Source organism: Gallinula chloropus, assembly GCF_964237585.1.
Source record: "Gallinula chloropus genome assembly, chromosome: 1".
Taxonomy (NCBI): Eukaryota; Metazoa; Chordata; class Aves; order Gruiformes; family Rallidae; genus Gallinula; species Gallinula chloropus.
Window position 1 is genome coordinate 1800244 of NC_140085.1, and position 16090 is coordinate 1816333.

A 16090-nucleotide genomic window follows, 5' to 3' on the forward strand; every position below is an offset into this window, starting at 1 on the left:
TTGAGGGTTGAGAAATGTCTTGATGCAACCATACTTGGAGAATAAGATGGGAGAAATCACGTTTCATCCTTCTCCTGATGGCTTCTGCCACAAGTGGTTGGTGCCCAGGGTTGTCTAGCATTACTTAGAGGGTGGTGACTCAAGGGATGGGTGTCCTCTGGCAGGGTGGGTATGTTTAGGGGTGTGCACGTCCCCCCCTGAGACAACTGAGCCATTTGTTATGCTCTGCTCAAGGTGAGCTGCTTGTCACAGGGGAGCTGGGCTTATCTGTGGAGACCCCCCCAGCTCTGGTGGTGTGAAATGAGGTGAGACCTGAACTAAGCTGCCTATCAACACTACAGTTAATGGGGTCAGTCATGCTGCTTCCCATCCCCAGGTGGGATTGCCATCTCCTTTCATGGTGATCCCTTGGGAAGCAGCACTGCCCTGTGCTGGGCATCACAGTAATTAGGAGTCTAAGCTTGGGAGGTGGGACTTGAGCCTCTGTCATAGCTGCAGCAGTGCTTTGATCCTGGGGTGGTGGAAACAGCAGGGATGCCAATTACCAGGGAAGCGTGCAACCATCAAAAGTGTCCAGAGAGTCTCTAGAAGACACCAGTACCTCCAATACTGCCCTGGGGGTAGGTAGAGGCTCCTGGAGGGTGGCCTGGTTAAATTGGGACACCAAGCCTCCTCCCAGGTGTCAGCCTGCCCTGTTTCTGGCCCTGGGTGACAGCTGTTTTCCTGCTCTGGGTTTCCCAAACTTGGCTTCTCCCTGCTTGGTGCAGAGTTGATTTTTTGTTAGCTGAGGGAACACATGGACCTGTTGTCCCTGCTGTCCCATTGCTCTGGGTCCCAGGGGACTGACAGCTGCTCCACTCCATGGCAGGGCAAGTTGAGCACTGATTGAGGAACCAGCACTGCTCAGATGCTTCCTGCCTCAGCGTGAAGCCCATCACCTCCTTCCTTCCTCCTCCCTGGGCTGGTAGAGCCCTTCCTAGGGATGCTGTGTGCGCGACTGTGTCCAGCTGTCCTGCAGATCATGGTTTGATCCTCCCTGTAACTCCCAGCGGTGGGTGGAAGCTGCCTGTTTCCCTCATCAGCCCCAAGAACCGTGGGGGCCAGCACTAAGTCACAGGATGTCTAAAAAAAACCCCTTAACAAGCTGTTTTTTCCCCTTCCAGAGGGAATGCATTTCCATCCACATTGGGCAGGCTGGCGTGCAGATGGGCAATGCCTGCTGGGAGCTGTACTGCCTGGAGCACGGGATTCAGGCAGATGGGACCATCCCTGGCCCCAAGCAGGTGAAACCTCTGGAGCTGAAGTCTGAACAAGTGGATTCTTCCTTTGAGACCTTCTTCTGTGAGACAGCGTCTGGGAAGCACGTGCCCCGGGCGGTGTTCATAGACTTGGAGCCCACTGTCATCGGTAATTGTGGGGTGTTGGGGTGTCTTTTAACTGTGATTCCTCATCCTTTCTCCCTTGGGGCTTGTGTTGCTGCTCATATTGCCCACTCTGCTCTAGTAAAACATCTCCAGCCATCAGAAGGAGACAGAGTTTGTACTTGCAAATGGACCTGAAGTGACAGACCCATTACTCTTACTACACTGACTTTAGTTGATCCCCCCTCTTTTAAGGGACCTGCTGTCTTGAGCAGCATCCTCAGTGGGTGTAAGTTAACCTCATGCTTGTTAACTTCAGTGTCTCTGAGCTGAACACAATCTGAGGTGGCCCATCTGGTTTTAACCCTACCTGTGAAGCATCTTTGGGTATATGGGGGCTACATATTTCATGGTTCTATGGAAACTGGGTGTCTTGCTACTGCAAGCTTTCTATGTCCCCTTCCAGCCCCAGCTTCTTCAGTGATCTCTGGGTGTTTGACTTGAATCATAGCATGTTAATTTGGGGTACCTTCCTAGAAAACCAATTTTTGCTCAAGGAACTGGTAGAAATGACTCCCTGTGTTCATCTACCTGCTGCTCCCTTCCATGCTTCTCCTGGGTGTTTGCTCCTATCTCACCATCTAGGATGTGTGACTCATGATTTCATCTAATGGAAGGAATGTTTTGGCTCCACTTCATTTTTTAGGCACCTTATCAAAGCACTAAATTGGGAACCTAGTGAGAGAGCCAGTAGACTATGAAATGCATCCAATATTGAGATTGAGTGGGTTTAAATACCTGCTGGAGATGGTGCCAACCTCAACTGCATGTTGCCTTGAGAAATGGATCCTAGTGCTTGTTGACTTAAGGTGCCTGAAGCTGGGTCTGATACAGAATCAGAGTTGTAGGGGTTGGAAGGGACCTCCAGAGATCATCAGGTCCAACCCCCTGCCCAAGCAGGGTCCCTAGGACAGGTCACACAGGGAGGTGTCCAGATGGGGCTGGAATCTCTCCAGAGAAGGAGACTCCACACCCCCTGGGCAGCCTGTCCCAGGGCTCCCTCACCCTCACTGGGAAGAAGTTCTGCCCCACGTTGGGGGGGAACTCCCTGTGCTCCAACTTGAGCCCATTGCCCCTTGTCCTGTCCCCACAGACACTGAGCAGAGCCTGCCCATGGCCCCCTGTGTCCCACCCTTCAGCTCTTGAGAACCATTGATCAGATCCCCTCTCAGGCTTCTTCTCTCCAGGCTGAACAGCCCCAGCTCCCTCAGCCTTTCCTCCCAGGGGAGATGCTCCAGGCCTTTCATCATCTCTGTCCCTCCTCTGGACTCTCTCCCTGGCTTTTTTATCCCAGGGAGCCCAGAACTGGACACAACACTCCAGGTGGGGCCTGACCAGGACAGAGTAGAGGGGAAGTACATCCAGTAGTAGTGTCAATGCTGGAGGTACTCTGTCTTCTCTTCAGCGTGTTGTAGAGCAGAGGATGGAGGTATTGCTTCCAGCCACCTCAAGGTGCTTTGCAACAAGAAGAAACATGAGGCACATTCCCTAACTCTAATACTACAGTAATAGTGGAAGCATAGGCAGTGTTTGAACTCTTCAAGCCAAGTTACAGTAGGATCTCAAGCTGGCTTCTGGGCAAAGGCTGAGGGGAGACCTCTCCCCACCTCCCCTGCCCTGCCAGGAGGGTGCAGAGAGGTGGGTGATGGTCTCTGCAGCCAGGGGCCAGGAGCTGGGCCAAGGGGCAATGGGCTCAAGCTGCCCCAGGGCAGGGTCAGCTCAGCTGGGAGGGCAAAGTTCTTCCCTGGCAGAGTTGTGGGGCTGTGGCACAGGCTGCCCAGGGAGGGGGCTGAGTCCCCAGCCCTGGGGGTGTTTAACAGCTGGAGAGATGAGGTGCTCAGGGATCTGGGTCAGCACAGGATGGGAATGGTTGGACCTGATGATCTTAAAGGTCTTTTCCAATCTTGTGATGCTGTGAAAGATGAAGGACATCTAGTAAGACCTTGGCCAATTAGCTTGGATGGGATTATTCTTACCCCTTCCACCATTCCCAGTCTGAACTAGCCATGCTCTGACCACCATCTCAGTGAGCTCCTGGTAGGTTTGCTGTGTGTTTCACCCTGTCACACCAATGTCCAGAACCTGTAACTGTGTGCTGCTCTCCGTGCCTGCTCCCTCTGTAGATGAGATCAGGACTGGGACCTACCATGCGCTCTTCCACCCGGAGCAGCTCATCAGTGGCAAGGAGGATGCTGCCAACAACTATGCCCGTGGCCACTACACAATTGGAAAGGAGATCATAGACACTGTTCTCAGCAGAATTCGTAAGATGGTAAGAGAGAAAAGGCAGATTTTACCTTAAAATAACACACCATGGACTATACAAGTCAACTTTGGGTTTGGGGTAAAAGTTTCAGAAGATAAAAACCCGTTGTGAGCTGAAGGGCTGCTGGTTTGGAGCTTGGTGAAGAAAGGGGCCATCTGAACCTGTCTGTCTGCCCTAAAAGCAACTGCTGTTGTCTGTCAGATGTGTATGATGTGATACAGTGCTAGACCTGAAAGACAGAAGAGAAGGACAAGGGGGATGGAGTGAAGCTGAAGGAGGGAAGGGTGAGATGAGATATCAGGGGGAAGTTCTTTGCAGAGAGAGTGGTGAGGGGCTGGAAGGGGCTGCCCAGAGAGGGGGTGGGTGCCCTGTGTCTGGGGGTGTTCAAGGCCAGGTTGGCTGGGGCCCTGGGCAACCCTGTGTAGCTCCAGGCCTGGAGGTTGGTGTCCCTGCCTATGGCAGGGGAGTTGAAGCTCTGTGATCCTTGGGGTCCCTCCCAACCCAGCCCAGTCTGGGATTCTATGACTTGGTACACATAGCAGGGCTAGGTTAATGGTTGGACTTGATCTTAAAGGCCTCTTCCAGCCTAAATGACTCCATGACTTTTGACCACAGGGAAGGCACTCCCTGCTGGTACGACTGCAGATATTAATTGCAGATAAAGAGTTGGTAACCAGGTCAGGGAGACCAAACTCCATGTGTGATAAGGAGAGAGGCAGGATTGTTGCAATGTAGAATGGACATGGATGCCTTTCAGTGAATCATGGAATGGTCTGGGTTGGAAGGGACCCCAAGGATCACAGATCTCCAACCCCCCTGCCACAGGCAGGTGAAGTGGTTTTGAGATGTCTCTTAAGGGCCTGGGACCCATGTGCTACCTCCCATCCCCTCTCAGGTGCTGAGGCATGCGTTGAGCTGATAGTGGATCTATTTGCTATCAGTTTCCATCTGACCATGCAGAGCTACTCATGGCAGCTCCATGAAACTGCTACAACAGGTCACACATCTACACTTAAGATGCTTAGTTGGGTGATATACTGAGTGACTCCACTGTAGGGATTGGGTGCACTCTGACCAGTAACTGCTCAAAGCAGAATTCACTGCTTGTGTTATTTGGGATAGCTGCTCCAGTCTTTAACAGAGAGGTAAATATACATTATTTCACTGCAGGCTGACCAGTGCAGTGGCCTCCAAGGGTTCCTGGTCTTCCACAGCTTTGGGGGAGGCACAGGCTCTGGGTTCACCTCCCTCCTCATGGAGCGGCTCTCTGTGGAGTACAGCAAGAAATCCAAGCTGGAGTTCTCGGTGTACCCAGCCCCACAGGTCTCCACAGCAGTGGTGGAGCCCTACAACTCCATCCTCACCACCCACACCACGCTGGAGCACTCGGACTGCTCCTTCATGGTGGACAACGAAGCCATCTACGACATCTGCAACCGCAACCTGGACATCGAGCGTCCCACCTACACCAACCTCAACAGGCTGATTGGGCAGATTGTCTCATCAGTGACTGCTTCCCTGAGATTTAATGGGGCTCTGAACGTTGACCTGATCGAATTCCAGACCAACCTGGTGCCCTACCCACGGATACACTTCCCGCTCACCACCTACGCACCCATCATCTCTGCAGAGAAGGCCTACCACGAGCAGCTGTCGGTGCCAGAGATCACCAACGCTTGCTTTGAGTTCTCCAACCAGATGGTGAAGTGTGACCCACGCCGGGGCAAGTACATGGCCTGCTGCCTGCTGTACCGGGGCGACGTGGTGCCCAAGGATGTCAACGCCGCCATCGCCGCCATCAAAACGCGCCGCTCGATCCAGTTTGTGGACTGGTGCCCCACTGGTTTCAAGGTGGGTATCAACTACCAACCTCCCACGGTGGTGCCTGGGGGGGACCTGGCCAAGGTGCAGCGGGCTGTCTGCATGCTGAGCAACACCACGGCCATCGCCGAGGCCTGGGCCCGCCTGGACCACAAGTTTGACCTGATGTACGCCAAGCGAGCCTTTGTGCACTGGTACGTGGGGGAGGGCATGGAGGAGGGGGAGTTCTCAGAGGCCAGGGAGGACCTGGCTGCCCTGGAGAAGGATTATGAGGAGGTTGGAAGGGACTCAGCAGATGGAGAAGAAGATGAGGCTGACGAGGATGAGTATTAACAAACTGCGGCCTGTTCTTTAATGAAGTCAAACCTCAGATGACACACACACACACACACAACCCTCTGCCATCAGGCTAAACTGGTCCTTGAGTGCCTGGAGGTGCCAAAGGATTGTCCTGAGCCTCAACCCCACTCTCTGACTCATCAGCCCCTTCCCGCTTGCGTAGGCTCCGCGCTCACAGCGCACATCTCTAGCATGGGTGTCCTGAGCTCTGTCACACCGCTGTTTACCCACGAGTGAAGCTGAATCCGTGCCTGGCTTGAGTGTTGAGGATTCATCCTGCCTGGGCAGAGGAGGATCCTGGTTCCTAGTCCAGGGGAAACGTTGCAAGCTGCCTGCTTTTTTTTTGGCTGAAATGGCAATTTCTTGCTCTGGCTTTTTCCTGTAAAAGCACTTTTTAAACCAGAAATGTACCCCCCTCCACTTCCATGCAGCTCTCCTTTTGTATTTGAATAAAGACATTTCTTTCTTGCTCTGAGTTCTTTAGATTTAATCAGGGTCCTTTTGTGGGGGGAGGTCCTTACTCCATGGATAGCCTTGGGAGCACAGCAGCTGCTGCTAAGGCTGTGCTGTAGGTAGGCCATCTGTGAGGCTAATCAACTGTAATTAGTGCTGTGAGGGGAAATGACCTATATCTTGCAGGAAATTGTCTGTCTGGAGCTGGATAATGCTCTTGCCTTCAAGAGCAGCCTAGAGGAAGTGTCTGGGAACAGGCAGGGAGTCCCCACTTTGACTGGATAGTGGTGCCTAGATAAGGAACACTTCTTGGGTGGGGGTTTGCCTTCTCACCATCTCTGGTGAAGCTTGTTTATTGCTTGACCAAGTCCTGGGGGTTGGTGCTGTAGCCCTGACCTGGGGTCTTGCTCAGGAGTTTCTAGAGCTGGTGTGAAACCAGCTCCATGTGCCTGGGGTTGGAGTTTGCCCTGAGGACTAGGTGAGGAGGAAAAACAATGCAGTGCCCTGGGTAAGATGTGGAGAGGGAGTGTTTGTGGCTGGCTCTGTGCTGCATTGAGTCTCTCATCACAGCTTGGGTTTGTTGTGGGGCATAGCCCCACATCCATCCTTTATCTGCAGTCTGTCTTGTCCCTCCCCAGACCTCCTCCACAGTCTGTAGCTACATCTATCCTCTCTCCTGCAGGGATATGATGCTGGAGATAGTCCCAAAGTAGTTCATGGGGAGGCAGAGGCAGGGATGGGGGGCATTGCATCTCTTGTGCTTGGGAGAGGGACATGGAGGGATTCTAAAGCTCATTGTTGGCCACCTTTGGACTAAAACACAGGGGGTTCTGACTGCATGGATGGGCCCCTGGGAAGATCCCTCTTTGCCTGAAGCTTCCTCTGTGTTCAGCTCCCTGCTGGGAGACTGCCTGAGCCAAAATGTTTTGGCATGCCCCATGGCTGCTGGTGGGGGGCTGAGTACCAGACTACCCTCTGAGGCTGGTCCTTCTAGGGTTGTAAACTAGCTCCTCCATCTAATGGGTTGTCTCCATCTTCAGCTCTCCTGTGGTGATGAACCCATTAAGAGACCCCAAAGCTGGTTGCTCCAAAACTCATGGTGGTCATGGTCACTTGAGGTAGTCAATTTTTACCCCTGATTCCTGGGGATGGGGCTAATCCACCTCCTGGGTTTCCAGTTGGTTGTTCACATGCCATGGCCCTAGGGCTGACAATAACCCTCACAGGGGAGGGGTGACTCCTCCATTTGCCAGAAATGAGAATGTTTGGGGCTCAAGGGTGCTTTATAAAGGAGCAAAGATGACTTCTGGCTCTGTGTCCACAGGTAAATGTGCTGGGAAAGTTTCAAATCAGAAGGAAAAAACCCCAACAACTTTTCCCAAGCAGGAGTCCTACACCCCCAGGATGCAGCATTCAACACACCTGTAGATATACCCCTTTCCAGTGTCATAGAACCAGATGTGGCCTCAGGCCACCAGACTTGCTACAGCCACCCTGGCTCCTGTGCCTCCCATCCCATATCCTCCTTTCTATGGGCCATGAGACCTACCTTGACTGTACCTCACAAGGAGATCTGACTGTGAACCCCAAAACAGGACCCGTATCCCAGACCATCTGGGCCAAGCAGAAGAAAAACTCCCCCCACACACACCAAAAACCCCCAAGCAACCTGGCTGAGCACCCAGGAGGAGAAGGCAGAGCTGGTGTTACACCACCCTGAGATCCTTCCTTTCTACTTTGGCCCCTCCTCCTTTACTTGGGGCATCACTTTGGGGTCTACATCATGTTGGAAAGGCATTACCCAGCACATAAAGCTATCTCTGGAGGTCCTGAGCCTCCAAACAAGGGACAGGAGAGCTCATTCCCTCTTCTGCAGTCATATTGCCAGCCCCACCAGTCCCAAGCAGCCTTAGTCCCCCAGGCAGAGGACAGCTGGAGGTGAGACAGCCCCCAGGAGCTCCCACCTCATTGACTTCAGGAGACTGACACCCCCTCAGGAGTTCAGCAAGTGGAAACAAGCTTTAATAAAGCCACCCCCCTCCCCTTGCCTCAGGTCATTTAAACCTTCCTCTAGTGCAACCCAGAGCCAACACTCAGACCTCCAGTTGCAGCCTGACTGCAGATCCAGTTTCCCCACTGTATCCCACTCAGCTCCTTTTCTTGGCTCAGTTACTGGGAGGAGAGTCCCCAGAGGAGAAATAACCTGTTCCAGGGAGGCTGCAGAGATGAAGTTAACCCCCCCCTTTTACAGCTCATTAACTCTTTAAATGACTTTTTTGCCTCCTGTCTGGGTTTTCATGGGAAGGTTTGGGTGGGCTACAGAGGTGGCTTCTCTGAGAAGCTGCTAGAAACCTCCTCTATGTTCATTAGAGCCAATGGCCACCAGTAGCCAAGGCCAAGCCCACCAGTAGTGGTGACAGCAGCCCAGGATAGCACAGTTAAGAAGGGGAAAGAGTTGGTGCACAACAGTAATTTCAGCCAGGGAGAGGGGTATGAAGATGGAAGAAACTTGGCAGACACCAAGGTCAGTGCAGAAGGAGGGGCAGGAGGTGCTCCAGGCACCAGAGATTCCTCTACAACCCATGGAGGGATCCAGGTAGGAGCAGGTGGAGACACCTTGAAGGATGCTGTGACCCTGGGGGAAGCCCACACTGGAGCAAGCTCCTGGCAGGACCTGCAACCTGTAAGAGAGGCCCACATCAGAGCAGGTTTTCTGGGGGGACTTGGGACTCTGTGGGTGACCAGGGTGGAGCAGTCTGAGCCTCAATGTCTGCACCCCATGGAAGCCATGCCATGAAGAATTGTAGCCCATGGAAAGGACTCACATTGGAGAAGTTGATGGAGGACTGTCTGCCCCATGCTGGAGCTGGGGCAGAGCACAAGGAGTCCTCCCCTGAGGAGGAAGGACCAGAAGGAACAACTCATGAGGAACTGGCTCCAACTCCATTCTGCCTCTCCCCCTGTGCCAAGGGGAAGAAGGAAGAGAAATACAGGATGAAGTTGAGCCAGGGAAGAAGGAAGGGCTGAGACAGGGATTAAGATATTATTTATCTCTCATTACCCTGCTGTTTTCCTAATTCATGTTGAATCTTTGCCCATGGTGTTAAATGCTCAACTCTACCTGCCCTTCTCAGAACCTTTAACTATACATTTTTTTCCCCCCCTGTCCAGATAAGAGGAGTGATAGACCAGCTAGGGGGGGCAATGGGCTTCCAGCCAGGGTCAACCCACCACAAAGAGGTCTTGCCCAGGGCATATAGCTCATATCATGCTGTCACCCTCCTCAGCGTCTACAAGCAGGAAAGCCCAATGAGTAGGGTTGTAATCATTGAATGGTCTGGGTTGGAAGGATCACAGAGCTCCAACCCCCCTGCCACAGGCGGGGACACCAACCTCCAGGCCTGGAGCTACACAAGGTTGCCCAGGGCCCCAGCCAACCTGGCCTTGAACACCCCCAGGGATGGGGCACCCACCCCCTCTCTGGGCAGCCCCTTCCAGCCCCTCACCACTCTCTCTGCAAAGAACTTCCCCCTGATATCTCCTCTCCCCCTTCCCTCCTCCAGCTTCACTCCATCCCCCTTGTCCTGCCAGTCTCTGCCCTTTAACAAGCCCATTCCCCTCCTGTTCCTGGGGTCCCTTCAGGGACTGGAAGGTGCAATGAGGTCCCCCCACAGCCTTCCCTTCTCCAGGCTGACCCAGCCCAGCTCCTCTGGAAACCACCCCCCATCATACCCCAACCCAAGCACCAACCATGAGCCAGTTAGGTGGCATCCAGAGACAAGAGATCTTTTGCTAGTCACCTTTTATTCAATCAGCATTGCACATACACAAGTCATGACCAGAGATGCTCATGGCCAAGCTGCAGTTACCAAGTCCCATTCCCCTCATCCCCCAGCTCCCTTCTCCAGAAGCAATTCCAGGAGTGTTACAACAAGGCTTTACCCACAGGTAAAAGTATTACTCATCATACTCCTCTCCATCTGCTGAGTCCCTTCCAACCTCCTCATAATCCTTCTCCAGGGCAGCCAGGTCCTCCCTGGCCTCTGAGAACTCCCCCTCCTCCATGCCCTCCCCCACGTACCAGTGCACAAAGGCTCGCTTGGCGTACATCAGGTCAAACTTGTGGTCCAGGCGGGCCCAGGCCTCGGCGATGGCCGTGGTGTTGCTCAGCATGCAGACAGCCCGCTGCACCTTGGCCAGGTCCCCCCCAGGCACCACCGTGGGAGGTTGGTAGTTGATACCCACCTTGAAACCCGTGGGGCACCAGTCCACAAACTGGATCGAGCGGCGCGTTTTAATGGCGGCGATGGCGGCGTTGACATCCTTGGGCACCACGTCGCCCCGGTACAGCAGGCAGCAGGCCATGTACTTGCCCCGGCGTGGGTCACACTTCACCATCTGGTTGGAGAACTCAAAGCAAGCGTTGGTGATCTCTGGCACCGACAGCTGCTCGTGGTAGGCCTTCTCTGCAGAGATGATGGGTGCGTAGGTGGTGAGCGGGAAGTGTATCCGTGGGTAGGGCACCAGGTTGGTTTGGAATTCGGTCAGGTCAACGTTCAGAGCCCCATCGAATCTCAGGGAGGCAGTGATGGAGGAGACAATCTGCCCAATCAGCCTGTTGAGGTTGGTGTAGGTGGGACGCTCGATGTCCAGGTTGCGGTTGCAGATGTCGTAGATGGCTTCATTGTCCACCATGAAGGAGCAGTCCGAGTGCTCCAGCGTGGTGTGGGTGGTGAGGATGGAGTTGTAGGGCTCCACCACTGCTGTGGAGACCTGTGGGGCTGGGTACACAGAGAACTCCAGCTTGGATTTCTTGCTGTACTCCACGGAGAGCCGCTCCATGAGGAGGGAGGTGAACCCAGAGCCTGTGCCTCCCCCAAAGCTGTGGAACACCAGGAACCCTTGGAGGCCACTGCATTGCTCAGTCTGCAACACCAGGGAAAGAACCAGAAGGACCAAGTTACTACAGTTACTCTTGTCTCATTGGGATGAGATTAAGCTGAATTAACTCTCATCAACCATCACGTTTAAGGCCTCTTTTACTATCACTTTACACACACCTTCCACTTTAACAGCTGAGACCTGTTAGACACCACAAGTGCAGCTGGTTTTACATTATCTCCTATTTTTGCAGGAAGAAAACCCTAGTCAGAGAGTGACATTGAGTCAGAGAGAAGCTCATGGTACCAGCAGTCAGTGAGATGAACAGTTTGAAGGCTAGAAAGGGGTTCCACCTAAATCAAGAGTATCTTAGTGTTATTACAGTTCTTCTGTCATCCACCTGGGTGAAGTCTTACACTCCAGAAGCTACCACACAAGGGAGGAGAAGCTAACCAGGAGCGGTGACTTGGGTAGGGGTGTTGGACTAGATGACCTTTAAAGCTCCCTTCCAACCTAATGCATTCTGTGATTCTATATTTACCCCCTTGTTTCCCCCCCTCAAGTCCCAGCCAGCAAGACATACACCCACACATACCCCTTCATGTTGTTCCAGACCACAGTAGCGTTGGAAAGCCAAAGATCAGATCCACTCCCTCTCCCTCTCCCCCCCAACCTCTTACATCTTCTGATGGCCAGGGCACCAGCAGCCATACAGCTAACACAGGAGACCCTCCACAGAGTTATTACCATTTTACGAGCCCTGTCCACAACAGGGTCAATGATCTCCTTCCCAGTGCTGTAGTGGCCCCGGGCATAGTTGTTGGCAGCATCTTCTTTGCCATTGATGAGCTGCTCTGGGTGGAAGAGCGTACGGTAGGTCCCTGTCCTGATCTCATCTGGAAGAAGTGGAGGTTTCATGAGGTTTCACTGGCATCAGAGTCACCATTTACCAAGTTACCTTGCACCAGTTTAGATCCAGTTTCACATGGAAGCTGGCAGCACCACCAGCAGTTTGTGACCAAGACAGGTCAGAGAAGGTACTCTTTCTCCCCCCACCCCTTCCAGGTTTGACTTACCAACAACAGTAGGCTCCAGGTCAACAAATATGGCTCTGGGCACGTACTTCCCTGACCCTGTCTCACTGAAGAAGGTCCCAAAGGAAGAGTCTGCTTGCCCTGAGGATGCATCAGAGATGATGCCATCCGGCTGGATCGCGTGCTCCAGGCAGTACAGTTCCCAACAGGAATTGCCCATCTGGACACCAGCCTGGCCAACGTGGACAGAAATACACTCCCTCTGCACATGGATAGGAGAGAAGAGGAGTTTATGAATGTCCATCAAGGAATTACACTAGAACCAGCACTTTTAGATGTCTTTACAGAGCACATGGCCAGCAGTCTGCAGGCAGGAGGACCTTCAGCCCAGCTTGGTGGCACCCAGGGTATTTTATCCCTAGCAGGCATCCAAGATCTCCTGAACAAGCAAAAACTAAGCATTAGTCCTCTGAGAGAGGTTGTAACCCCCCCAATCTCTGCATCTGCATTGGTGGGAGGTTGTGGTAGGTCCCTCTGCACCCCAGAGCTCATCACACAGCTCACCAGCCCTGTTCTCAGGAGCAGGCAACCCAACCCAGCTGTTGAACCTACAACATGATGGTTGTCAGGTCAAACTGCTCATGGCTTCTTCTCTTTGCCCTGCTGATCCTGCCTTTGGGCAGAAGACAGGACAAGCTTCTCAGGTACTGCACCTGGAGCTCTCACCTTGGAGGGAGGGAATGATTCAGCCTGGCCAGCCTTAGACAGCAAACACTTCCCCACCATGCCCATCCCAGGGAGGCAAACACAAACCTCTTCTCAGCCAGATGGGCAGCAGCAGAGAACCCCTACCTCTCTGATAGGTGAGGCCTGTCCTGGTGGGCTTCAAGTATTGATTATCAAAGCAGTTCCTTATTTCTGTTTAGGCTAGATCCAGACTTACAGGAGCAGCTGGCTGGAGGCAGCTAGAGAGAACCCAAGACAGGCTGGGTTGGGACAAGTCCTGTATCATCTCCCTACAGGACTAGCAGTTGTCCCATGAAGCACCTGCTCTTGGCTTGGACCAAGGGAAGCATCCAGGTGCAGAAAGCATGGCTGAGTTGTTCAACTCCTTGACATGGGGAGGCTGTGGAAACCAGGCTTTTGGGTCTAAAGAGACCAAATTAGGGACTTCTACTGCAGCTTATAAAGGAAGAGACAGACATCCATTGCAGGGATATGTGAGCTACAAGATAGGAAAGTCCCAGTCTTAATCCCCAACACCAAGGCCAGAACAGGAACACTGAGACAGCCTCCACAAGGAGAACCTTCACCCTCTGCCACAGCTTCACAGAAGCACCAGATGGGAACCTACCTGAGTCTTACACCAAATATCACCACTAAGACCTTTAAAGTATCTTAAAGGAAGAAAACAAGCAGGTCTGAAGGCATCTCAGCAGGGTAGCCCTCCCCAAACCAGGAGGAGAGGAACACCAGCCTTACAAGGCCAACCCAACTCTGGAGACCAGAGCACAAGATCCATACACTCAGGAGCACCTTCTTCAGGGCTCACATGATCTTCCAGAGCCCACAAATACTTTCACCCCCAAGGAAGCCCACAGTTAAGGGCAAGACACCTTACCCCAGCTAGAAAGAAAAGCTACTCCCCAGCTCCATCCTGCTGCAGAGCTGTGAAGGACCAGCCCTGGCTACCAGAGAGCAACCTCAAGCTCTACAGCTACTCACCATGGCTCAGAACTTCCTAGGCAGCTGCTGCTCCTCACCACAATCACCACCACCCCACCAAGAACACACCCTGCTTGACTCCCTCTTGGGTCTTTTATAACAGGTAGAACTGGGGTCTCTCATAAAGGGCTCCATCCTCATACCAGCACCTACTGGAAAAGGGTTCAGGTGTTTCTGCCTTGAGAGGGGTAGCCTTGTGGGGTAATCAAGGTGCTCTGAAGGAGTTTAAAGGCTGAGTGAGCTGGGGCTGTTCAGCCTGGAGAGAAGAAGCCTGAGAGGGGATCTGATCAATGGCTCTCAAGAGCTGAAGGGTGGGACCCAGGGGGCCATGGGCAGCCTCTGCTCAGTGGCTGTGGGGACAGGACAAGGGGCGATGGGCTCAAGTTGGAGCACAGGGAGTTCCCCCCCAATCTGGGGAAGAACTTCTTCCCAGTGAGGGTGAGGGAGCCCTGGGACAGGCTGCCCAGGGGGTGTGGAGTCTCCTTCTCTGGAGATATTTCAGCCCCATCTGGATCTGTGTGACCTGTCCTAGGGACCCTGCTTTGGCAGGGGGTTGGACCTGATGATCTCTGGAGGTCCCTTCCAACCTCTGTGAGTCTGTGATATTCCATACCATAGGACATCACAATCCGTATACAAGCTGGGTGACCTGGCTGGGGAGTGCTATGGCTTGGACATCAGTCAATGAGTGGTGAGCAGTTGTGCTGTCTGTCACTTGTTTTGTGTATTATTTTACAATTATTATTGTTTCCTTCCCTTTTCTGTCCTCTTCATCTGCTTTTATCTCACAAGTTTTACAATTTCTTTTATTCTCCTCCCTGTCCCACTGTGGGGCACTGAGTGGACAACTGTGTGGTTGTTTAGAGCTGCTTGGCTGCAATGAGGTCCCCCCACAGCCTTCTCTTCTCCAGGCTGAACCAGCCCAGTTCCCTCAGCCTCTCTTTGTAGGGGAGCTGCTCCAGCCCTCTGATCACCTCCGTGGCTCCTCTGACCCCTCTCCAACAGCCCCACATCTTTCTTGTCCTGGGGCCCCAGCTCTGGACACAGGACTCCAGCTGGGGCCTCACAGGGCAGAGCAGAGAGGGACAATCCCCTCCCTGTCCCTGCTGCCACCCCTCTGCTGATGGAGCCCAGGATCCCATCGCCCTTCCCAGCTGCCAGAGCCACTGCTGGCTCAGGGGAAGCTTCTCCCCCACCAGAACCCCCAGGTCCTTCTCAGCAGGGCTGCTCTCCAGGAGCTCTTCTCCCAGGCTGGATCCATATCTGGTATTCCTCCAGCCCAAGTGCAACACCTGACACTTCCCAGTGTTGAACCCCATCAGGTTCAGAAATGTGGTCAGACCCTGGTATGGTGGCTGGCATCATGTGAAATGCAAGGGGAGGTCATTGCACAGAGATGCTCTGGGCATCTTGGTGTGTTGCCACCACAGATGTGTGCTAAGAGGGGAAGATGCTGGAAGGCTTGGTGTCTTATTTTGTTTCTGCCTGGGTTGAATTCAGGTCCTGAGTCCCCAGGCTGTGGAGGCTAGGAACCTTGGCTACCTAAGCATGGACTTGCTGGGGCTGAATTCAACTGTGTTGTCTCCTTTCAGTGCCCAGCAACGTGGCAAGGAGATGCCTCCAGATACATCCTGGCAGATGACTAGTGGGTCCATCTCCCAACCCTTCAACCAGAGAACTGCTCTGTTTTCAAGTCCCACCTGAAGTGCTGCCAAGGCCATGACCTGGCTGGAGCTGGTTGGGAGCAGCTTTGCTGCTCTTGGCAAATGTCTCCTTGGGGAAGGAGAGCCAAACTTGTCTCCACCTCCCATTCTTGCCACATGCAGGGATAGAGGCCAAGAGGTGGGGTTTCATCTGGGTGCTAGGCTGGGACGTGAAGGGAAAGGGAGATTTGGAGGAAGGGATAAATAGACCAAGGTGAAGGGGTTGGAGCTGGGTGATCTGAGGCTCAACAGAGGGTTGAAAAAGCAGAGGTGAAAGGGGATGGTCTGTGTGTGTGGAGCTGAAGCCCCATGGTTGGTATAGAGGTCTACCAAGAAAGGGAGGGTGGTGGAGAGGTGGGTAGGATTGAGCAACATGGACAGACCCCATGGAGGTGGGTCTGGAGCAGTCAGGGAAGCACCTGCAACCCTTGGGGTTCAAACTCATCT

General features: G+C 53.3%; 2 protein-coding genes across 2 annotated transcripts; one reads left to right on the forward strand and one right to left on the reverse strand.

Moving 5' to 3' along the window:
* Nucleotides 1-1205: 1205 nt before the first annotated feature.
* LOC311201907 (tubulin alpha-1D chain-like) lies at nt 1206-5920 on the forward strand (the record flags this gene model as incomplete). The annotated part of the gene is made up of 3 exons (XM_084276385.1): nt 1206-1407; nt 3545-3693; nt 4858-5920. 3 exons carry the CDS (start codon nt 1206-1208, stop codon nt 5839-5841), a joined length of 1335 nt encoding a protein of 444 aa, XP_084132511.1. The 3' UTR covers nt 5842-5920.
* A 4337-nt stretch (nt 5921-10257) lies between these two features.
* On the reverse strand, nt 10258-12474 carry LOC311191918 (tubulin alpha-1 chain-like; the record flags this gene model as incomplete). The annotated part of the gene is made up of 3 exons (XM_084264255.1): nt 12258-12474; nt 11929-12077; nt 10258-11226 (listed from the first exon to the last, which is right to left on the reverse strand). The coding sequence occupies exons 1-3, from the start codon at nt 12433-12435 to the stop codon at nt 10258-10260; spliced, it is 1296 nt and encodes a 431-aa protein (XP_084120381.1). The 5' UTR covers nt 12436-12474.
* Nucleotides 12475-16090: the final 3616 nt, after the last annotated feature.